The 24,418-nt window shown below is 42.5% G+C and overlaps 1 protein-coding gene across 6 annotated transcripts; it reads left to right on the top strand.

Moving 5' to 3' along the window:
* The first annotated feature begins 395 nt into the window (after positions 1 to 395).
* On the top strand, positions 396 to 24,286 carry mcf2a (MCF.2 cell line derived transforming sequence a). Of its 6 annotated transcripts, XR_006844967.1 has the most exons (31): positions 398 to 1,239; positions 5,640 to 5,708; positions 5,850 to 5,964; positions 6,355 to 6,445; positions 7,957 to 8,076; positions 8,363 to 8,479; positions 8,744 to 8,893; positions 9,042 to 9,157; positions 9,309 to 9,423; positions 9,601 to 9,720; positions 9,844 to 10,035; positions 10,113 to 10,304; positions 10,505 to 10,676; positions 11,981 to 12,057; positions 12,242 to 12,327; positions 12,454 to 12,520; positions 12,668 to 12,783; positions 13,867 to 13,936; positions 14,350 to 14,442; positions 14,692 to 14,784; positions 15,207 to 15,332; positions 15,444 to 15,665; positions 16,654 to 16,746; positions 17,204 to 17,282; positions 17,933 to 17,996; positions 19,276 to 19,376; positions 19,773 to 19,885; positions 20,780 to 20,892; positions 21,086 to 21,189; positions 21,292 to 21,624; positions 22,277 to 24,286. XR_006844967.1 is itself a non-coding variant. In XM_046407200.1 (30 exons), the coding sequence occupies exons 1-30, from the start codon at positions 1,122 to 1,124 to the stop codon at positions 21,330 to 21,332; spliced, it is 3,345 nt and encodes a 1,114-aa protein (XP_046263156.1). In that variant the 5' UTR covers positions 398 to 1,121; the 3' UTR covers positions 21,333 to 24,286. The 6 variants fall into 6 exon arrangements, 5 of the variants coding, with proteins under 5 accessions (XP_046263159.1, XP_046263158.1, XP_046263156.1 ...); XM_046407200.1 differs by having other exon boundaries at positions 21,292 to 24,286; XM_046407203.1 differs by lacking the exons at positions 21,086 to 21,189; positions 21,292 to 21,624; positions 22,277 to 24,286 and adding an exon at positions 19,545 to 19,650 and having other exon boundaries at positions 396 to 1,239.
* The last annotated feature ends 132 nt before the right edge of the window (positions 24,287 to 24,418 follow it).

Genomic DNA, 24,418 nt, shown 5'->3' with positions numbered 1-24,418 from the left:
GCGGTAATGAGATGGCTGAGAGGCTAAGCTGGATCAGCTGAGTGGCTGCGTATCAGGACGGCGTGCTGCTGCTCTCCCACTGCTTCATGTGTGGCCTGTCATCAAGAAAACATCAAGCACTGTGAGTCACTGTGTAGAGGAGGTTTGTGTAAGTTTTCTCCACTGTTAACGAGCACTGATCCATCCAGAGTAGTTGTGGGCCGAGCCGAAGAGAGTTGAGGCTCTGTGTGTGTCTGTATGTACACAATGACACCCTTTCATATTTGTTCTTCTGTTTGAATGTGATTGTTGTGTATTAAGCGCTGTGCTTCGCATGGGCCGAACTTGTTGGCTGAGGGTGCGGTGGTTTTTCATTTTCATTTCATTTTCTATTTTTTTTTTTTTACAATGCATCTATTATCTGCTTTGTGTGCTTCCATATTTTAGTAAAACTGGAGAAAATGGGGAGACATGAACAAGGCAGCCGGACAGCCTAACAATCCAGCCCACTGTATTACAGTCGCTGTTATTCTGAATGCATAGAAAACTGCATAAAGAGAGCATGAAGGAGTGTCAGGTGAGGGGAGAAGTTGGGAGGCAGTTGGCAGTGTGTCAGGAGTTCACTGTTGAGCTGTGCACGGCGCAGCGCTGACGCACTAAAGCTCAGAGAGAGAGAGAGAGAGAGAGAGAGAGAGAGAAAGGGAGGGGAGGGGCCATAGACAGACAGCAGTGGCCAGATGGAGCCCTGTTTGTTTTCAAGTAGCTGACTGCTGCTGAGAGCAGGACAGTCCACCGACATTTTTATCTAAGTGTGTGTGCATGTATGAGGGGTGAAGCCCATCACACTCTGGACAACACCAGGACAGCAAACCACTGTTTTCTGCTTATGTGGACAGATCTTGTGTTGCTCAGTGTGTAGGCTCTCTCTTAGGGAGATCCAGCCACAGCCTCTGGGAACTCTCTCATCTGGATCTCGGGGCCTGCAAAGGCAGGTGGCTGTAAGTATCCCCATTGTAGGTCCCAGCCTTGATGCAGGGACACTATGCAGGGATACGGGACTCTGAGGAGAATGTGAGGCCTGGACTACCTCCCACAGCAGCACTGGTTCTCCCAGCCTGATCCTGTGTCGGAGACGAGTGGGGATGGGCCCGGCGTCGCAGCAGGAGGAGAGAGAGCCGGAGAAGAACGAGCCCAAAGAGGAGATGGAGAGCTACCACTACCTTCTGCAGGCCGGCTCTCAGCTAGAGAGCACTCTGCAGCGTGAGTACACATGATGCTGGCAGTCCTCATTTCAATTCTGGGAACCACTAGCTGGCCTTTGAATGCAACCCTGTGTCTGCTGTGAAACTACTGTTTCTACAGCACATTTCAGCAGAGTGAAACTGGTATACACTACAGCAGAAGTTTGATTTACAGAGTTCATTTAGAACTTCTGAACCATTACAGGAGGTAACTGGAGAACTGCATCCTGTGTCTCAGGTTATTATTGATGTGCCCGTTCCTGCAGCTTTGCTCCAACAGGGAGCCATTGCGGGGATTATGTCAGCTATTTTAAACCGTCACAGATGGATAGATTTATCCATAGTAATGATTTGTAGCCTGATTATTTAATGCTTGGGTTGAAAAGCAGTGTGGCACAGTGATGGAAGAAAAATGCATACTTTTTGATGCAAATGAAAAAAAAAAACTCAGTTATTCATAAAGTACTTAATGCAACTTTCACTATTCAGGTTGTCATTTATTAAATCATTGAGGTTAATAAACTGTCTAATATTTGCTATCGTAAAGCAGCAACTGAATTTGGTACAGTAAAGGCTATGGTCCTTTTGATAAAATGATGTAGTAACATAAACATATTTTCTAACATTTGTTTGTCATAGTTTTGAAAGTGTAATCTGTAATTGGCAGAAAATAACCTGCAGAATGAAGATTAGGTGATGGACAGAAATAATGCCTGTTGTGACTGACAGCTCATGGAGGAGCCTCATCCAAAGGTTAATGTGATTACTTTGGGATCTTGGCAGCCTTGAGTTGTTGTTTAATTGATGGGCCTGGGCCTTTTTATGTCTCCTGTGGGTTCGTTGTACCTGGACTGGGGTGTGTCAGTAACAGAGACATGGCAAAGGCCATACTCAGTTTCTATTTATACCATGTGACTTTTTGTCCTCCTCTCCGTGTGAAACATGAGCCCGTCTCTCAGGTCTGCTTACAGGAGATGCAGTGGTGAGCGTGAAGAATAAACTGTCGTATGAAACAATAAACACAGATTTATCATGTACTTCATGGGTAATGATATCCTTTACACTTCCGCAATATCATTATTGGATGATATCCTGCTTTGTGTGTCAGTCTTCTTTGACTCATTTGAAGTGTGAGAGTATTTCAAAAGTAAACCTATAAGCCCAATAGAAGATTGATTGAAGCAAATATAATGTTCTCTACTCTGACGACATTGTGTCCCTCTTCTGTTTTGGAAAATGCCTTGTGTGCATTTTATAAAATTTTATTTTTAATTTCAAACTGACCAAATGTACTGTGTGCCACAGGAAGTTAGCATAAAAATGATCTGGCTAAGTGATTTCTGAATGTAATACAGCTCTATTTATACATTATTCCCAAGTAAAACATTACAGCATGTTTGGCTAACATTGGTAATGTGCTAGCTGTTCATGCATATTAGTTTCACAGAACTGGTTGCACACCCGCCAGGCCGAACTCCTCACTTATTTGCCCTCATCTCCGCATTTTAACATTGCATTCTAAATACATAGACAGCTTTGCAGCCATAACAGCTTTCACTCTTCTGGAGAGGCATTCAACAAGATTTTGGAGTGTTTCTGTGGGAATTTCTGTCCATTCATGCAGTAGAGCATTTGTGAGGTCAGACACTGATGTTGGACCAAAAGGCCTGGCTCACAATCTCTCTTCCGGTTCATCCCAAAGGTCAGGGCTCTGTGTGGGCCAGTCAAGTTCTTCCACACCAAAGTCATCCAACCATGTCTTTATGGAGCTCCGCTTTGTGCAATGAGGCACAGTCATGCTGGAATAGAAAAGGGCCTTCAACAAAATTGGAAACATAATATTGTTCAAAATGTCTTGGTATGCTGAAACATAAGGATTTCTTAAGATTTATCTTGGCATATCTGAACTAAAACCAGTCTAGTTTTTGTGTATCCCAGCAGGTAGAATAGGCAGCATTTTTCTGTCCTTTTAGATCAGAGTGTAACCACCCACCAGTCTAATCCCCTTAGCACTGAATGCTTTGTTTAGCAAAATATCTCATGACCTAAAAGCAGTATGAGGCTAGGCCTCTGTGTACTATGAAAATGTTTGTATGTGTAAGAGGGGATTTCCAGCTCCAAAGGATTACATGTCTGCTTTTTGGGTCTCCACAAAATCAGACTGAATGCAAAATTTGTGCTGGCTATGTGTACTCTCTACACATAAATCAGTTTCTGTCTTTCTGTATGATTCACTGGGATTCACTGTACTTCACTGTGTGAGTACGGTGTGGCACTGTCCCTTTAATTGGTTAGCCAGTATAGAAAATTATGTTGTTTTCTACCCGAGTCATTTCCAGTGAAAAGAAATCACGTTCCCGACAGCCTTAACATTCTTTGGTTTAAGATTTTGCCAGCCGATTAGCACTGGTTTCTTACAAAATATATACATGCCCCACTGACTTCTTAGACACACCTCAGTTTTTAGATATTTGTTTTCACTTCAATGTAAAACTCCTTTTTTTTTTTTTTACCTGATGATTGTTGTCAAAAAGCCCAGTCAAATCACCTGCCATTCTGTGTCATAAAAGAATAAAACATGACAAATTACAGGTGGGGTGAATGCTTGTTAAAGCTGTATGCAATGAAATCAGTGTACATGTTATCACTGTTTGGACAACAGAGATAAGCTCCCTGCCCTCAGCTTTGTATGCAGACCGAATGGATTGGTCTGAGTCTGGATCTGTTTGACGGGCAGCAAATCTTTGTTTCCATCCACACTGGCAAACATTCCTCTTTCTCTGTAAGAGCAGGACAGCAAACAGAGGTTATTTGACTTTCGCCTGCACACACTAAGCCTGTATATCACTTGGAAAAGTCATTCCACGTGCTCAAAGAGAATCGCAACATTTCCTGAATTAAGTGACATCTAAAAAGCACTCTGCCATTTGTTTATTTCTCAATATATTAAGCATTCTGTGAACTTCGATTGCCTTTATCTGTTTAAAGATGAGTGCATAATTTAGTTAGTCATGCTAAACAGTGCAGTGGTTTATTCTTTTATAATTTTCTTTTTCCATCAGCACAGTCGGTCACGAGGTTCGATTGACAGACTACAAGACATTTCGCTTGTTAGTGTCTTTAAATTGATTCAGTCATGAGGTGAGCTGGTAGTCCTGCAGAGTGAAGGGAGCACAGGCTGCCCTCCTCTGCTCACGTGCGGTAGTGTGTGTGTATTCTTTGCTTGTTTTTGTTTAGTCATGGGCATCAGCTTTGAAGCATACACATTCGCATTATATACTCGCTAAGAATCATGTACTGCTCCACATCTCACGCGCTCGCACGTTGTTTTACATAAGTGATTCACACCGTCGTACGCCTGTGTATTGTATTTATCCCAATGGAAGACAACATTACATCTATACATTTTAGACCTGCCTGCCCTCCCCAAAGGTAATGCCAGTAACATTACCCTGCATCTGTGTGTGCCCAGTACATCCTTCGGTCCTGCTCTGGCCTGGCTTGGCTCAGCTCCTTTCTGTTACAGATACACATCAAATATTCAGTAGATGCCAGCAGAGCTCATTACCTGCTCCCCGACAGCCTGACACACACTAGTACTGTGGTGGACGCATGGAAAATACACCCCCCCCATCTTTGTCTTTTTAGTCATCTGCTCCCCTTCATTCTTAATGTCTCCGTCCATAATGTATGAGGAAACAATGAATTGTGAGCAAATAGATAGACTGCCCATGTCTGGTGTTAATAATTCTTGTTTGTAAGGCTGGAAAGTTGCACGCTATGTCTCACTGTATTTAATCATGTAGTATATGAGCTTATACGTGTACTGTTAAAGTAAAGTGAGCATGTGTAAACACATTCAACATGAGACACAGGTCAGCGAGGCTGCCTTTTACACATCTGGTTGAATGAATCCTGGTGCCCCAAATAGCAGATGTATGAACTCTGTGCATTTATTAGCCACTTAGAACACTATTGTCACCCTGTATAAGACTCTGGGCCATCTGCCAGTGAACTCAACACTACATCAACATCAGTTCAGACGCTGTACAGTAAACGAGCTAATGTGTTTCAGTGATGTCGCTGTCTTAGTTGCAGCGTCTGCCGAATATTACAATAATAGGACATCTTTTAAAAATGTTTTCAGATTAAAGCTGAAAGGTTTGAGTGGCTACGTTTTATTGTCAAAGCTTCTAATAAAGGCTTCAGTGCCTTTTGGAAACATTGCTGCATGCTGCTGTCAGATTCACATTCACTTTTCTGGCAGTGTTTTGAACTGTGCTGTCTTTTTCAGGGCGGTTATACACAAATAGACAACATCTGCATAAACCAGCAGTCTGACTGAACTGTTTTATTAGGTAATATTTGATTTACTTCCCTCAGGCCTTTCCTGTTTATAATGTATGTCTCTCCTTCCAGAGGTGACCGTCCCTGTGAGCATGAAGGAGGTGGGAGGCTACATAGAGAAACAGGTGGCGTACCTGTCAGGTAAGGCCTTGTTTAGAGTTACAGTATGTAAAGTCCTGATTTGGCTACTTTTTGTTTAATTTGAATTTCTGTGTCGTGCTGAGTTTTAAAGTGACCCATAGACATATTTGTAATTGATTGCTTCTATCTTTTTCTCCCCAGGAGGCCGTGGCGAAGACTCCAGTGTCATCATCACCCTCCCAGAGTGCTCGGCTTTCAGTGACATTCCAGAGGAAGCTTTAGCCAAAGTCTTTACATACCTCACTCTCATCCCTCGGTGTGTCCTCCTTCATGTATTCCTGTCTGACTCTTTTCCGCTCCCTTTCTGCAGTGCACCAAAAGCCTGGTGCTTGTATTCAGAGCACAGCTGGCTTCAACCACTCCTCAGCTCACTGCATTAAATGTCCTCCTGATGCTCACTATGTCCAAATCTCACTCTGCCAAGGGATTAGGAAAGGTTCATTTTGATCAAATGATTTTTTTTTTTTAAATATGTAGTTGTTAAGCACCTATATATGATAAAAAGTTAAAGCTAGGCATGATTTGATTATTTCACCTGCTCTTGACTACTCATCCTTTTTCATTTCCCTGCTTTAAATCACCAAATTCTCAGTGATTGCACAGAATGGCATTACATCTTTATACAGTTATCCAATTTTTCTTACAGAACAAGGCAACCAGGAGTCAAATTTATCATCATTTTAGACCGAAGACTGGATACATGGGCCTCTATCAAAACTGCACTTGCCAGGATAGCAGTGAGTGTCATATTTCTTTTTTTTTCCTTTTATCCTGGACAGTTGTATCTAATCAATAATCCTACTTGACAGTTTAGACATCATGACGAATGGCTGCAACCTGGCTGTTTAGACTATGTAGACAAAAGTATTGGGAGCCCTGACCTTTACACCAACAGGGACTTTAATGACATCGCATTCTAAATATATAGACATTAATATGGAGTATCGAGTTGCTGCCCATGGTGCTTCAAACCTGAGATATAACCGCTCAGCATCCATAAGGTCATTAAACTATTATTTTTCACAAAATCAAATGGGGTTTTCTGCTTTTTCTAAAGCTCCACGGGTAGTTTCACTAACTCAGCACTAAATGTCCCGATGCCAATTGCTGCAAACGTATGAGTAAGCAAAAACTGTGCGATGACGCGGGGTGCTGAGGAGGAGGAGGGAGGAAGGCAGGAGGAAAACAATGCAGTCAGCGCTGCCACCCTCCGTCTGAGGCAGCAGGCAGCATCGCTGCGGCTGTGCTCAGGCAGCCGGAGGGAGGGAGCGAGCTGCACAGCCTACCTCAGCTTGGCATCGGCTTTCATCGGACGGGCGGGAACTTAATATTTAACCGAGATGGCTTCTAACACCATGGCTGATTGCTTTTACCGGCGGGGAATACCAAAGATGCGCCGGAGCCCGGTAACGAGCTGTTGATTAGTTTCATTCGCCGTGTGAAGAGTTTGGGATGAAGTTTTTGGGCGGGCTGGGCGAATGCGGCAGTGGCACCGGGCGGCACTGCGGTGCAGCGCGAACTGCTGCTTCGTCATGCGCTTGGCTGTTTGTGAAACCTGGACAAGCTTTTTAATGCATGTTTATCCTGGTAACGGAAGCTTATCGACCCCCGTGATGCAGTCAGGACAAATGAATGTCAGAAGTTGCGCAAAATACATGCGTTGTTACAGGAAATGACAAAATACCATGAAAGCAATGTTGTATATAAAGCCTGCTGCAGAAAAATGGCTTGTGCATGACTTCCACCCTCACCATGTAAATATGTAGTCCGTGACAATAGATATCAAAGTCCTCACTACAGTACAGCCTGTCACAGTAATTATTTACAGCTGTTACCACACCAGCTGTAGGCGTGATGAGAGCTGTAACCCAAGTGTCTATAACATACTGCAGATACTGACATTCAGCGAAGCAACGACCTCAGACGATCTGAGGATGAAATGCAGCGTATGACGTGTGCTGACCCATGAATCCGTTATGATGACAGTCATCACCTGCCTCAGACTGAGAACAGTTAAGACCTGAACTCCTGTCCGATGTGAAGCACGAGAGATTGTTTTTGCTTTTCGTTTCATTTCTTCTTATTGCAGCATACACAAGTTAGAGCTTTGTTGGACTGTGTGCAAGGCTGATGTGCTGTTGTTGTTGCACCACAGAAGCTTATAACAACAATATAAAGTTATTGTTTCTGAATTCTCCTGAATACGCAGATTATCAGTGTAAGAGTGAACTTCTTTTCCCTCCTCAAGGCTTCCTTTCCTGGGAACCTCCACCTGGTCTTGGTGCTCCGACCCACCAGCTTCTTCCACCGCACTGTTACTGATATTGGCTTTCGCTTCAGCCAAGAGGACTTCATGCTCAAGATGCCAGTAAGGCAGCTCCTCCTCAGTTACCAAACATGTCCCACATCACAACAAGGTACACCTCGTTCCTGTTAACCACCCTGATTCTCCAACAGTCAAATGTTCAGTGGCGAACAATCTCGTGTACATGCCAGTGGTTGTAATGACCCTTTATTCTGGTGCAAGTCATACCTCCTCCAGTACAGCAAAGAGACTTAACATAAATATAATAACATAAAATAGAAGGAAAAATAAAACATGCTACTCTTGTAAATTTCCTAAAAGTACAAAGTGTTCTTTGGGATGTGTTTAGGTGGTGATGCTGAGCTCTGTCACCGACCTGCTGCGCTACATCGATGAGAACCAGCTGACTTCAGAGTTTGGAGGCACTTTGGACTATTGTCATAGTGACTGGATTGTATTGCGAACTGTAAGCTACAAATCAACCCAAACAATAATTTGTGCTAACCTTTATCATCTCACTGTTATTTTCTTGTGGTTTGTGAGGTTCACTCCTGATGATTGAGCCAATATTTGCTTACCAGTTTGATAAAGCTGCTGCTTTATGTCACCGACTCCACCCAAGTGCTTCATCTTTCTTACTTGTCCAGCGTGATTCTTTCTACAGTCACGTACGGTAACTAAGCATCAGTTTTACAGTGTTTCTGTATTTTGTCTTTTACTTCCACTGCAGGCTATTGAAAGTTTTGCTGTAACAGTGAAGGACATCGCACAGATGCTGCAGGGCTTTGGCACCGAGTTAGCAGAGACGGAGATGCACGAAGAGGTGAAGGCCATCGAGGATCTCCTGGATTCCCACACTGACAAGTACCGGAAACTCAAAGTAAGGTTTCAGTTGTCTTAAAGGATTCATTCATTTGCCACAATTATATTAGTCTGACATTTTTTCCGCAAAAAGATGTAGTCGTGTTTTACAAAGTAATGTTTTGATTGCCACTCATTTTTGGTGTAAACTGTCCATTGCTTGACAGGATGCTATCAGATCAGTGTCAAAGGAGGGTCGCCATCTTCTCTTAAGCCTGGAAACTTCTGGGAAGGAGGATGACTCCCATTGGGATGTGAAGATGGACTGGGAGACAGTACAGAGGTAAGATATCTTAGAGCAGCCCTTTTCTCCCTTGCACATCGTCATTTCTAAGATTAGTTTTTTAAGAGTGTATTTGAAACCTCAGATACTTAACTGAGTGCTTTACAGTGGAAACGGATTAGATTTATGGCAAAGTTTTTCTGTTTTTTAGGCTTCTTGCTCAGCTCAGAGACATGGAGTCAGCCTTCGACGGCTTCTTTGAGAAGCATCATCTGAAACTTCATCAGTACCTGCAATTACTCAGATATGAGCAAAGTTTTCAGGAGGTAAGGATTTTATCTTTTGTCACGTGTATTTAGGTATACATCAGATACAGTGAAATTCAGTCCTCAGGGTCTTTAATGTGTGTTGTAATGACGCTAGTAGCCACCAGGCTCGCTTCAGACTGGTGTTGTTTCTCTTTATAGTTTGTGTGTAGCTGATGTTGTGTGTTTTCTGTTTAGATGGAGATGTGTCTGGAACATCTGATGGCTCAGGAGAGACAGCTGCTGCTATCTGTTGACACTCTGACTCAAACAGAAGAGGCTTTCAAAAGGTTGAATGGCCTCAAATCAAATGCACAGGTCAGCTAGTGTCTCCAAGTAACAACACTTATTTTTACTAGCTTTGTGTGCCAGATAGGTTTGTCACAAATACATGCTCATATACTGAGCATACAGTGTTTGTGTCTTTGTTGGCTCTATTAGGAGGTGATGGCCCGAGCTCAGATCATTATCCTTCACGGACACCAGCTGTCAGCCGGTCACCACTACGCCACGGCTCTTATTATGCAGCGCTGCAACGAGCTCCGCCACTACTGTGATACACTCGATGTTGCTCTCAAGAGCAAACACGCTCGTCTTCTGCAAACGAACCAGCTGCTGCTTTGTCTTGGACAGGTACTGAGACATGTGCATGTGCACACACAGACACAGATATCTGAACTTCTTTATGGTGATGCATTCTCCACTCTCAGGCCCAAACGTGGTGTGATGATGGAGCATATTTGCTGGCCAATCAGCTGGTAGATAAGTTCCAGTCTAAAGAGGGAGCCCAAGCTGCTTTGAGGGACATTGAAAGGTTCCTAGAGAGGGCGCCGTCTATGCTGAACTCAGGACCCGACGTCCTGGCCATTGAGTATGAGGCTGTCGTCACACCTCAGCTGCAGGTCGGTGACCACAACAATTTTTATATGTGAAAATAATGCAATACATCCAACAATACCAGCATTTTCATACCACTTGCTGACTTTGGAGGCTCCAATTTGTTTAACCCTGAACTATCATTTTCATGTGTATTTGGTTCTATTTCTGGATTTTACATCACAAATGAATACCCGACCTCTGTGTCCTTCTCTGTCTCTGTTAGGCCCAGATAGGGGAAACATTTGAGAAGCATGCAGCAGTGCAGCAGATGATCCAGAATCGACAGGCTTGTCTCAGGAAGTTGGCTGACAAACATGTGCGCCCGATCCAACTGGTGGCACCCAGGCCTGAAAACCCGCCACGCTCCAAATCACCGCTCTTCTCCCCCAAGCATGGTACAGCGCAGTCACATTCACAGATGCATACTCATATTTCAAAAGAAAGAATCGTTTTTGAAATAGAGATTTTATCAGCCCGTTCTTACGCACTTGTAGAAAGAATATTACAGTTGATTACGCAGCTTTTATCTGTAGTTAGCTGTACTAGTTTGCAGCATGTACAGTAGCCTTTCTTCAAACCAACAAACCCCCTTAGGAAACAAGGAAGGCTGGGCCATCCTTGTTTCCCAAGCCCAGTATGGGGTCTTGTCGCAGGCCTTATGGCCTGGTACCAATCCCTCTCCCCTTGCATCTTTCCTTGAGGCACCATGCTTGCATTAACACATCACAGGGTCCCACTGAGTAGGCCTTAGGTGTTCCTGAATTGTATTTTTGGTTAGCAAGCCACCTTTACAAACAGGCTGTAACAAGGTTAGAAGGATTAATCAGTCCACGGGGAAAAACCAGCTATACTGCTCTGTTAGTCAGTTGAGCTGCTGAAGAACCATATGTGGCTCATATACATTAAAGAACCTTTCATCTCCCTTTTTTGTCTCGCAGGAGGTTGCACGGTGTACAGTGGTGCCCAATTAATACTGTGTTCTTTTGGGGTGTTTTATTTTTATTTGAATGTGTCTACATTGCCACCGAATGTGTCTCCATCACAGAGTGTGTGAACGTAATATTAAGGATAAACAGGCTTCTTCCTATGTCTGTTCAGGTCTTCTAAAGGCTTTGTTCTCTGAGATATGAAGCTGTACTAATGAGAAAGAGTATGAAAGCGATTATAATCCCCCACTGAGGCCTTTCTTGGTACACCAGCGATTTAAGAGAGGAGATGAAGGGAAAGTGGTTGGTTTTGATTGATCTGATCCAGTACATACATACATGTGCTTGCATGTGTACCACTGATGGATGTACTGCGGCATGTGCAAGGTCACAAAACGAAACGCGGTTCAGCATGTAAGGACTCAGTTGCCAGGATCAACAGGACACTGACAGTCATGCCAAACACGGCTTCAGATCTTTACACTCTGTTTCCAGGTCGCATCTTTAGAGGAGGTAACCTGTTATCACTGATTATCTCAGCTGTTCATTATGGCTGATTTTTTTCAAGTTACATACCAACAGAAAAGGTCATAAGTAGGACAAAAAAAATCTTTTTGAAGCCATCATGTGCACAAGGACATAAAAAAATATGTTTGATGTATTGCTTCAGTGGAACATCTCCTCAGTGTGCCTCATCAGATCATCTGGAAATATATTCTATGTAAATTATGCTCCTACTCTTTGATGAGCTGCTGCTGCTGTGGCTTTTACAGGGGATGGTTTGAAGTTCACGTTCGATCTCTCTCTGCCTGGGAAGAGGGCACCCCGAAAGAGCCCCAACCCTAGAAAAGTAAGGAACAAAGACGTCTGTGTTTTGTTTTATTTATTTCCTTCCACAGCTGCACTGAACCCCAAAAATATTTATCTTGTGATTTTCTTCTCTTCCTGTTTGGTTCGCTCATTTGTCTAAAATTGTAACATTTTCTCCAAATCTGAGTGGAAAAGTCAGCATTGTCTGTTTGTGGTGCATTCAGATAGAGGTGATTCACGACTACCAGGAGAGCCGGAGCTGTGTGTCGTGGAGTGTGGAGGGCGAGGACAGCCCAGATCTGTTGAAGCGGTGAGGAGGAGACATCTGTCTGTCCCCAGTACTGCTCCTGACGCTGTTTACTTTGTGATTCTCTTTGTTCGGAGCTAATGATGCCCTCTGGCTCTCTCTTTGTCTGCTTCTCTGTGTGTTTCACAGTCATGTGATGAGGGAACTCATAGAAACAGAAAGAATATACGTGGAAGAGCTGCTGTCAGTCCTGCTGGTGAGAAACGCATCTTTCCCTCTTTTTCATGCTATCCAAAAATAATAATAAAAAAAAAAAGACTTCATGGATGATTTACTACCCCTTCAAATACTCCTGGTGTTACTGCATAAGCATAAGGCCTGTATTTCCTTTATTGTGTTGCAGGGTTACAGGGCTGAGATGGACAACCCAGCCCTGTCGGGACTTCTGCCACCGATCCTGCGCAGCAAGAGAGACATCCTCTTTGGAAACATGCCTGAGATCTACAATTTTCACAGCAGGCAAGCAATCAATGACTGCCATCACACGTAGACCCCTTTTAAAACACACAGACGAGTATGCACGTTAAGGATGTAAAAGATTCAAGACGCATTCATGTAAGGAGCCACATGTGGCCCCTGTGAGTATTGCAGCAAACATATTAACAGTCATGACAGATCTGAGCTTAAGGTAACAGGCAAAGGGTGACGTCAGTGCCTTGTTTACATGTTCTGTGCTGCTGCATCAGAAGAACTACTACTGGAATATTGCATTTAATCTCTTTCGGCCAACTGAATTGCTGCATTTGTAAAGATAACATTACCATATATACTAATTGCTTCAATTTCTAGTCTGTTGAAAGCTTACACAGCCTCATATCTAGCATTGTTTACCAGGTAATATAAACATAACTTTTGCTTAAGAAAACCCCACAGGGTCCTGTCAACATGGAAAATATACACAGTAGCTTTGGCGTTCATGCCGAGGTCGGTGGTCATTTTGTTGCTCATATTTGGAGCTGCATACAGCAACCTCACCGTAAATGAAGTGTGTGGCATGGAGACTAGCTGATGGCTACAGTGGATATATGCATATCTCGTATATGCCAGTGCTGTTACACAGCTCTCCCCGGGAAAGCGAATCAACATTAAACTAGATGGATTTGGACAAATAAATGCATTTATTCTATGGAATGGCTGTAGGTAACTTTATTTTACAAACAACAACAACAAGGAGATGAGCGGCTTAAATTGAATAAATGAATAGATTTCAGGACCTCTGGGTTTAACAGGGTTCACCTGCCTTTAAATAAAAAGCAAAAAATACTCAAATGTTTGACAAGCCCTACTCTTTCTTGTCCAAAACCAAAATAATTTGAAGCAGCTTTTAGTGTTTACTTTCACTCATAGACTAACTTGGCTCCGTCCCAATGAAGGTAGAGGCCACACATACTTCATATAAATTCAAAACACTAGAGGGAATCAGACACGTGAGGTGGGTGCCGGCTGGTCGCTGTATTAAGGCTGACGTATGGGAAAGTTTGGGTGGAGGTTTTGTGGCTTTTGACATTTAATTTTTGCTCTCTGAACTTTCTGGAAATCCAGGCTTTTCCTTCAGGACCTGGAAAGATGCCTGGAGGCTCCTGAAGGTGTGGGAGCTTGCTTCCTGGAGCGGGTGAGATGATTAAAATGTTTTTTTTATTTACAAGTTATCAAAAGTAGCAGAAGTATCAATACTCTTTCGACACCACGAGTTTAAAACGATACGCTCTCTGCATTTAATGCTTTTGAACAGAAGCTATAAATAAGTAATATTAAAAAACAGATCTCACCTCCTATCAGATTTTCATGCAGGTTGTTAATTAAAAAAGAAAAAAACTTATACCACTTTGTATTCTTAGGACTTTTTCCTCTGTTTGTTGTGGCGTTGAAAGATGTATGAAGTATCACTTTTTTCTATACCAGCATTCTACAGAAGTTTAAAAATCTGGTGTCTTGACGACCTTAGCACCTTTTTCATATTTTGATCATTTGTACGTAATTTGTTTCCATATTTTCCAAAAAGTTTTCCCTTTCCTGTCTCCTCAGAAAGAGAGTTTCCAAATGTATGAATGTTACTGTCAGAATAAACCACGCTCTGAGGCGCTGTGGAAGCAGTTCTCAGACTGTGCCTTCTTTCAGGTCAGTTTTGTCATGATTTCACTTTCAATCAGCAGTTTTACACTCCTTCATTTACTTTATCTGTCATGCGAGATGGGTATACGGTGAACATCTTCATGCAAACATAAGTGCTTCTGCTGTTCTAAACTGAGTAATACCGCTAAGTTAGAACAACTGTTGTCCCTTCAGTCTTACAGCTGCAATTAAAAAAGCTGTGATCTTTCATTGACAACATTACATTCGTTGTGCTTCTGTTTGTGTTCCTTGTAGGAGTGTCAAAAAAAGCTGGAGCACAAACTGGGCCTGGATTCCTACCTGCTGAAACCAGTCCAGCGCCTCACCAAATACCAGCTGCTGCTTAAGGTAAACTGAGAGCAGTGTCATATGACAAACATACACACAAAGTCAGTCGCCTACATTAGCCACATTTAAATGCACACAGATGTAATTGAGACAGTCGGCACCCGTTCAGTGGACATCAGCAGCAGCAAATGGTCCCAGTTTGTAAAACAATCAAAACGTATCAGCAACACCACCAGTTTCTGAACCCCCTGTCAGGAATGGGTTGCATACAGGTACATTACAGTATGAAAATGCATACAGTACATGTGTTCATTTGTTGTGCATAATGTAGCTGTTGATTCAGGACTTTCCTTTTTATTTTGCGTCCAGCTGCTTATTAAACGTCTCTGTTGTATAAGCTGCTGTGTTCATGTGTAGTTTTACATCAATTTGTGTGTGCCATGTGTTTGCCTAAATTCTTTTTCTCTTGTTTGTGCATTCAGGAACTACTGAAATACAGTACAGACTGCGAGGGGACTTCTGAACTGCAGGGGGCGCTAACAGCAATGCTGGACCTGCTCAAATCAGTCAATGACTCCATGCATCAGATAGCCATCACGGGTTATGAGGTGAACCAGATCTGTGCTGATTCCTGTGTACCTGTGACGTACCGAACTTTCCGAATGACTAAACTCATTTCGTTTTGTTTGGGGTAAATCTTTTCTCTCCGTGGTACGCAGGGTGACATTTGCGAGCTGGGCCGCGTGCTGATGCAGGGGTCTTTCAGCGTGTGGATCAGCCATAAGAGAGGTCCCACACGCATGAAGGAGCTGGCTCGCTTCAAGCCAATGCAGAGACACCTCTTCTTGTACGAGAGAGCTCTGCTCTTCTGCAAGCGGAGGGAGGAGCATGGAGACGGCTGCGACAAGACCACCTCGTACAGCTTCAAGCACTGTCTGAAGGTTGGTCTGTGTTGTGGCGGTGTGTTTTAGAGGAATATATCAGTTGTTGTAAAATGTTGGCCCATTGGTTAAAATGTGCTATAAATACATTAAAATATGTTTTGACCTTGAATAACAAAATTAGCATTAAGATAGGATGAGGATTATTTTTAGGCTGCTAATGTATGCTGGCTACTTTTGTGGGTAAAAGTCTCATTTCTAAACAAACTCAGTCTGGTTTGGTGAATATGAGAGACCGTTGCTGTGCCTGAAATCACTTTTTGTTTGTTGCCTAGTAAACTAGATTTACTGTCTCCTGTTTTATTTGTAAATATAAAGTGTTTGCTCTGCTGTATGTAGTGTCCATAAGCTATATTACACAATGCTCTGCCTAAATGTTTTACAGTGCAGCACACTGACTTTGATAGATGTGTGAATTTCAGTTCGCTGTCCAAATGGGGGATGATTCAAGCATCCAAAAAGTCAGATTTAAAAATCCTGATGCAACAGTTCTTATCTGACGTACTTCCCCAAAATTCATTTGACGTAACAACTTAATTTAACAAATGTTTAATTTTATTCGTGATAGTTCATCACTCAGTATTTCTGTTTCTATGAGTTACATGATCCATCCTCAGTTTGTAGCACTAAGACTCTGCTGGAAACACTTAGTTGCCGTCGGTGTCTGTGTTCATATCTTTAAACACGTCTGAGTCTTCCAGCTGGCTGCAGAAGCTGATGTATTCATGTATGACTTCTTTGGTTCTGTTCGCTGTATGTGTTGATGTGCCGAGGGTGTCACAGCTGGTGTCTTGCCAGCAGCTGTTGCTCCTGCTCCTCTTGATTTATTATTGAGGATGTGTGGAGGAAGCAGTCACAAAGCGGAGGTGTGTGAATGTGAATGTTGACAGGACAGATGTGCTACATGATGTAAGTCTGATGTGCTGTTTGTGCTGCTCATACCAATGTTGCGTGTGAGCTGGTGTAAACAGTGTATTTCTCTTGGCAGATGACTGCTGTGGGGATCACAGAGAATGTCAAGGGAGATGTGAAGAAGTTTGAGATCTGGTACAGTGGCAGGGAGGAAGTGTATGTGGTTCAGGTAAGGAGTGTGATGAAGTTTAATGTTGGCAGGTTAACAACAGTACCTCACTGATACCTTTTTTTTTCAGTTTATTTAAGTTTACACCCTTTCAGCTTGAGCTGCAGTGATAAGCTGATTTACAGAAAAGTAGTTAAGGACAGTTTTGATAATCATTTGGTGTTTTAAAGAGTTTCTGAAACAAAAACATACCAGTTTCATATTCTCATTTGTGAATATTTGCTGGTTTTCTTTTACAATAAACTAAATATGTTTGGCTTTGTAGGCTGTTGGTCAAACAAAACAAAACATCTTAATGTCACCATGAGATCTGGGAAATTGTGATTGATATATTTAACAATTCATAGATAAATTATTAATTCAATCCTGAGAGAAGAAATGGAAATGATTTTAAGGTAGATAACAGTATAAATAAAATCCACTGACTCACTGTTGTAATGTTTCTCTTGTCTCTCAGGCTCCTACAGTGGATGTGAAGATGGCCTGGCTCAATGAGCTTCGCAGAATCCTGACTAACCAGCAGAAGCTGCTCAGAGGTCTGACAACAGCTGAAGTTAATGTGGGACAGAAAATCTAAAAGCTAAAGTTAAGTCTGCAGTTCCACTTACCAGCTTCGGAGCTTTGAACTGCCCCTCAGAGCAGGAGATGTGCCTCAAAGCTCTGAAACTTCTAAGTGGAAGTTTGTGCTCAGATCCTCTTCACCATATACTGTTCCTGAGAACTGATAGAGAGACAGTTTTTATTGAACACATGTTCGTGTCTCAAAAGAAAAGGGGGTTTTTGGTCTACAATGTTCACTGGGTAGTATGTGTCAAAGAACATTCACATGATTGCAAGAACCCAAGGCGTCCCTGCAGAACATTGCACTGTAACCAGATGATTAATGTTATTCACCTCACATGTCAGCGGTGTTAATGTTGTGTATAAATACACACATTCGCGTGCTGTATTCATTGAGGTATTTTATTCAGGGTTGCTATGGTAGAAGGGACAAAACTTTTGCCAAAGTGTGCTTGGCTCCGTTTTAAACTTCCGGATCTCCAGTTTGGATTGAGGAGGTTGTCTGTCTGTCACTAGTAAAGAATGAACATACATGCTCAAAACTAAAGTTAATGTTCAATTTCAAGACACCTGCAAAGAAAATGAAATTCTTCTTTCTTACGTCACCTCCTTCCTGTGCTCACAGATGAAGCTTATCAGCTTGGTCAAATGGTTGGACATATGCAGCTTTCATCACCGCTCTCCGAGAGGTCAGTGCCTATGGTTGTTTGCAGATGCAGTACATATTTACAGGGGTGTCTTGGCTACAGTTTCCCAAACATACAAACACACGGACATATGCAAACCACACACACAGTCTACAATCCACGTTTGCTGAGTTTTCATAACGGAATCAGGTTTATTAAGCACAGCTTGTATGATTGTGATGATATCATTTCACGTTGCCGTGGTGGAAGCTTTGTGTGTACCGGTGGGCGAGAACGGACTCTGTCCACTGCTGTCTGGTTGCCTATCCCCACTCCTCCCATCCCCCACCTGCAGGGGCATGCGGCCGTCCAGAGGGGTTCCCAGGGGCTGTCTGCCGGGGCTGGACTTTGTCTCGCTGTCGGCCGACGTGTTTCTGTGCCTGCGGTCCCGAAGCCCCCGTCCCCGAAGCCCCCGGCAACGGCCCCGGCCGCGGCCCCACCACCGCCCCCAGCGCCACTGACCTGCCCTAACGCTCAGTGGTAAACTCAGCCTGGCTCACTTCGCCTTGCCCTGGCATGACCCACCCAGAACCAAGGGCTGCTGTGTTTTCATACTGATCGTCACCCGCAACCCCCTGTTTGTAGCATCCATTCTGGCCCATAACTGACACCCACACTCCCCAGCTGCATTGAGAGGCCTGTATCTTAGCAGCTCTCCTTCATGGCTTTTCTAACATGGTATCCAAAAAAAATGTCTCTAGTTTATGCATCTCAGAGTTGCTATTTTGCATGTAATGCAAAGGGCAAACAAAAACAAGAGTTTTGATTTCTCATTCCATGTTTTAATTTCTTTTTTTTTTAAATTTTCTTTTATTTTAACAGCTGGTTCTTAAGATGGGGCTCATTTTTAATCTAATCTAATCCACTGTTGAATTTGCTTTCCAGAAACATTCTTACTTACTTATCTAATTATAGGGTGATCAAACCTCTAAGTTTGGATCTTGATAAATCGAGACCAGATTTTCCCATGTTCTTACATCGTGTCAGTGGTCCGTGAGTCCCACTTCCCACTTTTACAGAGAAGCTTGCACATGGCTGCTCTGTGTTGTGCCTTGCTATTTGGCTGGTGCCTGAATGGTCATAACTGTGTGAGAAGCAACAGGACGGAGTTGTCCCTTGACGCTGATCTGGGGTCAGCTAAACTGTTGGGTGGTGTGGATCAGATTCAGGTTGTGAGAGCTGACCCTAGACTGTGTGGCCAAGGATAACATCTGTCTCGAGCGTGTCTGCTGACCCCGTTCAGCATTTGGTGATGCGTTTTATTTTGTGTTATTCACCCCAGCAAGCAGCAGAGGGCATCAGTGACCTCAGAGGACACAGAGTCAGGGAGGAGCAGTCCAGACCCCCAGCCTCACTCCCCTAAACACCAGCACAACCGTAGGAGTGAGTAAATCTGATGCACACACAATCATGCCGTATTCAGGTAGATACTTAGTAACTAAATCACAGAAAATATGAAGGGAATTGTTTTTTTCAAAGTATTGCACTGCTGTTGCTTTTGTTTATTTAATCTCTAACTGATGAAAGATATTTGACTTCCCCTCTCAGCAGTTCAGATGTACTTTGACCTGAAGAACCAGGTACATCGAGGAATTTGGGGAAAAAAGGTCCAACTACTGAGATTAGCTTTTGATTCTACGTTCTTGTTAATTTCCCAGTAAGTCACAAGGGGTCTTAATAATCTTGATGTAGTTACTAAGTATCTACATGGAGCTCTAAAGGTGCAGCAGATAAAAGCATTCGATACCTGTAACAGCCCAGGTACTGTGTGTGTCCCAGGTTGGCCCGGAGCTCATCACTCAGTAGACATCTGCGAGGGTCTGGAGGAGTGGCCTGGAGATCAGGACGCCTTCCACCCATCTGACACAGAGGAGGAGGTTCTGGTGCAACTGGTGAGTCCGAACACAGTCACATTAGATACAGTGATAAACAGTCAGACCCTCTCAGCTTTTTTGTTTTTATTTAGACCTGTGTGTATTATAAAGACTCGGTCTAATTAATCAGCCTTGTTGTGGGGGGTGTTTTCTGGTATTAACAGCCATGATACCTCAACTTGTACAGGACTTTTTACTTTTAATCTTTGTTTACCTTTATTAGTATTTATTGCATGCCCTTTTATCTTAAGTCTGTGGATACGGCTGGAATTTGTGAATTTCCCTGGGGGATGAGTGAAGTATCTATCTATCTATCTATAGCCCTGCAATCATTAATCTTAGCTTGGGATAAAACAGAGGTCCATATTAGTGGCTATGAAAGTGCTCAAAAGACCTTGTGGCAGAATTCAGGATTTTATGAACTGTAATATTAAAGTTACACTAATTTAGGGTTGAGTCACTTTTGATTTGATTCTGCATTCATCCTCTATCCAATTAAGAAATATCTCTAACTTTTTATTAAAAGGATTACAAGAACAGGGAGCACATAAATCTACATTTGTGCAGTGTAAACACCCAAACTGCTGTATTTTTCTGAGAGTCTGTTTCCATAATAAGACCTTAAAGTGTCTCAGGGTCAGCTAACTGCTATGTTTTTTTTTTTCATCAAAACTTTGTAATAGTTTATGTCTTACCACCATTTCACCCATTCCAATTGAATTTATTTTATGCTATTTGTATTTTAATTCTATTTTGTGGTTACTGTGCCTGTTACTACGCTTCCTATTCAATATTTTGTGCCTAATTATTTTTCTCAAGAAGCACTTTGTAAATTTTAATTAATTCCCTGTCAAGTCTAAACCATAGAAATATATCTTAACTTTGTGTTTGACGCTTTTCCTTCTGTGTTAGTCTCCCGGTAGATACTTGGCTTTGGCTGACTGTCTTCAAAATGGACCAGACAGCATCACCGTTAAATGTGGAGACGTCATCCAGCTGCAGTGTGAAGACAACAGGGGCCACTGGTGAGTTTTCAGCCTGTTGACACACACACGACCAGAGGCCAAACTATCCCATGTGTCATATGGCACAGCGTATGGCAGAAGTAGCTGTTTTTATTAGTGAGATGCAGAAACCCAACTTGGCTAAATGCTGAAAAATGGTAACAAGCTGTTTCTTCTCTCGTCGCTCTTTACTTTTTTTGTTTTAATCCATCAGGCTGGTGAAAAATCTGAGTCGACGACAGGAGGGCTTCATGGCGTCTGCCAGCCTGCAGCTGATTATAGGAGATAGCAGTCAAGGACATTCCTCCAGATTAGGGGGTAAAGAATGACATGGACATCCAAGATGACAATATAATATCGAGCCACAGTGCTTCTTTACTTTTATGTTTTCATTTTTAAGTCTGTCTTGTTTTCCCGTAGACCCTGGGAACCGGAAGATGAGAAAGCTCAGCTCCCCGTAGAGACGAAAGCACAGAATGTGAATCAAATCGTTACCTGTGGATGGCGAACAGACAGAGGGAACATACTGAGCCATAGCTGTCCCACTCCTCACTCACCCTCGGCTCTGCTTTCTCCAGCACAGTTCAATCGTTAAAGAGATGAACGCGGGACCTGATTTTCTTCCAGATGACCTCTTGAGGCCAGTGTTTTCCGAGGTGTGTCGAAGCGCCAGCTCAAGCCTCAGGAAGTGTTTATCCCTCTTGGACAATCAACAGCCAATCCCTGAGTCTTGATTGGTCTTCCTCCTATCTGGTGGGTGATGAGTGTCTTGTCCTTCTGGCACTCGGTGAGATTGCTGCTGCAGCGTTTCACAATCTGTGGACATCTGTGAAACATTTTTCAGCCCTTCCTGATTGCAGCTCGTGCTTGAGAGGATCTCCGAGTGTGTGTGTGTTCCCGTTTGTCTCAGTGTGTGCCCGACGGATGGTGACCCACAATCTTCCTGAAACATTTCGTAAAGCAGAAACTTTTGTGCATATGTACGGTATCATTTTTAACACTTATTTTACGTCAGAGTTTCATCTTTGTGTCGTTAGTTGATGTTTTTCCATCGAACTACTTCATCGTGTTTTTCTTCTCGTGAACCGTCTAGGAGTTAAAATGCCAAAATGTGCCATGCCATAATGCCTTTTTTTTTTTTCTTTATTCCTGCTCTTTTGGAGTCTCTTGTTTGTACTGTTTGCAAAATCAAATACTCTCTTCCTGCTTCAATCTTGACCTCACAAATATTCAACAGGCACTTTAATAAGGTGGATGGACAAAAGAGACACACACACACAAAAAAAATCCACCTCTCGTCTACTGAATGTGTGCTTTGCTCGCTGCTTTACCTCTCTTACTATGCATTTCCCCTCATTCATGCTGTTACTTTCTTTGTTTATTCTTGAATGTATGATGTGTTTAGGAGGCAGGAGAGACACACCTCCCCACATGGAGGCGGCAGATGACATGTTAGTGATGGTAACGTAAGGGCAGACGTGATGAAGATCGATGGCTGCGTATTCCTCAGTGTGTGCCGTCGACGAACGACTCTTTGCACACGCAGAGCACCAAACGCTGTCATTCTGCTCAGGATCTTCTGGAAGCCTACTGTCAGTCACTGTGTTGAGGAGGAGATCGAGGAGTGTAAGAAACAGAGAGAGATGGAGATTATACTCTGTGCAGCCCTCCATCTCGGAGGCAGATTGTTTCCTCCTCACCCCTACAGCTCATCTTGGGTTCCCCGTTAAAAGGGATCATACAACCGACATGAAATATACCCTCTGTGTAGAACGCTTAATTAAATATTGATTGCAGACTTATATGAGTTTACCACATCAAATCGAGGTCCCAGTCGGAGGGCTGCCTTTGATACGCTGTCTTTGATATGGATATGAGTCTAGAAAGCAGCAGAGGCTGCTGCGCTACACATTTCCTATGTTGTTAATTTATTTATTTTGCCGTCATGTTGTTCTTTCACATGGTGAGGGATCCGTGCTGCCGCAACTTAAATTACATCTTGATGTATTTACAGGAGTTATGCTTTCATAGCAAAATAACTTTTTTTTTTTTAAACTTGTATGACAGAATCAGATGGTTTCTTTGTATTTTTGATCTGAAATGCTGCAGATTTTGCACAGGTTTTCCAGGCTGGAAAACAAAAGAAAACCTGCCAGAAATATCATCATGTAACCTGAGGAGCCAAGTAGCCTGAGCTTATTGCTGAGTCTTTATTTAACACAAAAATGCATGGCAACTGTAGAATGAACAGGTTTGTATTGTTAGACAGTCCACTATTCTAACTGGCTTCTAGTTGCACAGCTTCAGTTCTGTTAGAAATAATCAAATAAAAATAGACTATTTATTGCAATAATTCTTTTGGTAGTCAACAGAATTCAGTACTTTTAACATGGCCATACCTTTATCTGACTGCTCTCCTTCATGCACCCTGATTTAATCTATTATTTCTTTATTGTTGTTTTAAAGGAAGCCATCTAATACAATAAAATCGTGCAGACTTTTCACTTTTTGTAAATTTCTGGTCACATACCATTCAAATCCTATTCAGGTGCCATTGTAGGATCAAAACTTCACTGGGGCTTCATTGTGAATGATAAGTTTTGTTGTTTTTTTTTTTTTCTTCATTCTGTGGACTGTCTCAACAGATTCTTCCTTCCCTCTCCTCCGCCTCTTTCTCTCTCTCTTTGCACTGACAGTCACTCAATTTACGTATATTGAGGTATGTTTTTACATCGGCCACTCTGCTTTTACTTCGTTACTTCAGAGGGTAAATATTGTGTTTTTTACTTCACTACAACCATTTGACAGCTTTGGTTACTAGTTCACTGTTTTACTAATGATGATTTTCACATGCAAAATATTCCAAGAGCTTTTAAAATGTGCTGTCATAAATTAAACTGCACAACAGTTCATACGAGCAAAGCTGGTTTAGTTGATTATTCACCTCTTAATCCATAATGAGAAACTTTAGCTGCAGACCCTCAGAAAGTAGTTCAAAATGAGCTATAAAGGCAAAATCCTGCTTTCATATTAATTCACGAGTAATAATCTACTAATCTACAGCAGCAAAACACTCACAACAGACATTTTTGTTCTCTGAGTACTGTTACTTCTGTACTCATTTACAACGCCGGTCTTTTGCTTCCTTCTCCACTGGTGAAGCCTGGATCTGCAAGGTCTGCAGTTCGTTTCTCTGCTACTGAATTCTTCTATGTGAGAATCCTTTATTTACCAGCAGGTGGGAGTGATGTGCTGTGACATAGCAGTGCACAGTCAGTGTGTCGGAGGTATGACTTGAATTTGAAATAATCTTTTTGATATTATTTCTTTAAAGCAGTATTAAAAAGACACACTAAATCATGAAAGCATCTTCTAAACGTAAGCATATCTATGTGTCACTTCTTTATAATAGACACTGCTGCTGCTGTTCATTGTTATAATAGTATTTATTAATTCAGTCCTTTTACACATATTTAACTGCTTTCTTAGCTACACACACACACACACGTTCAGCACTGTGTCCAAAAGTTTCACAGACAAGTCAGAG

Source organism: Scatophagus argus, chromosome 12 (genome assembly GCF_020382885.2).
Source record: "Scatophagus argus isolate fScaArg1 chromosome 12, fScaArg1.pri, whole genome shotgun sequence".
In the NCBI taxonomy this organism is placed as follows: Eukaryota; Metazoa; Chordata; class Actinopteri; family Scatophagidae; genus Scatophagus; species Scatophagus argus.
The sequence above is the reverse complement of the archived record's forward strand: the minus strand, read 5'-3'. Positions and strand labels throughout refer to the sequence as shown.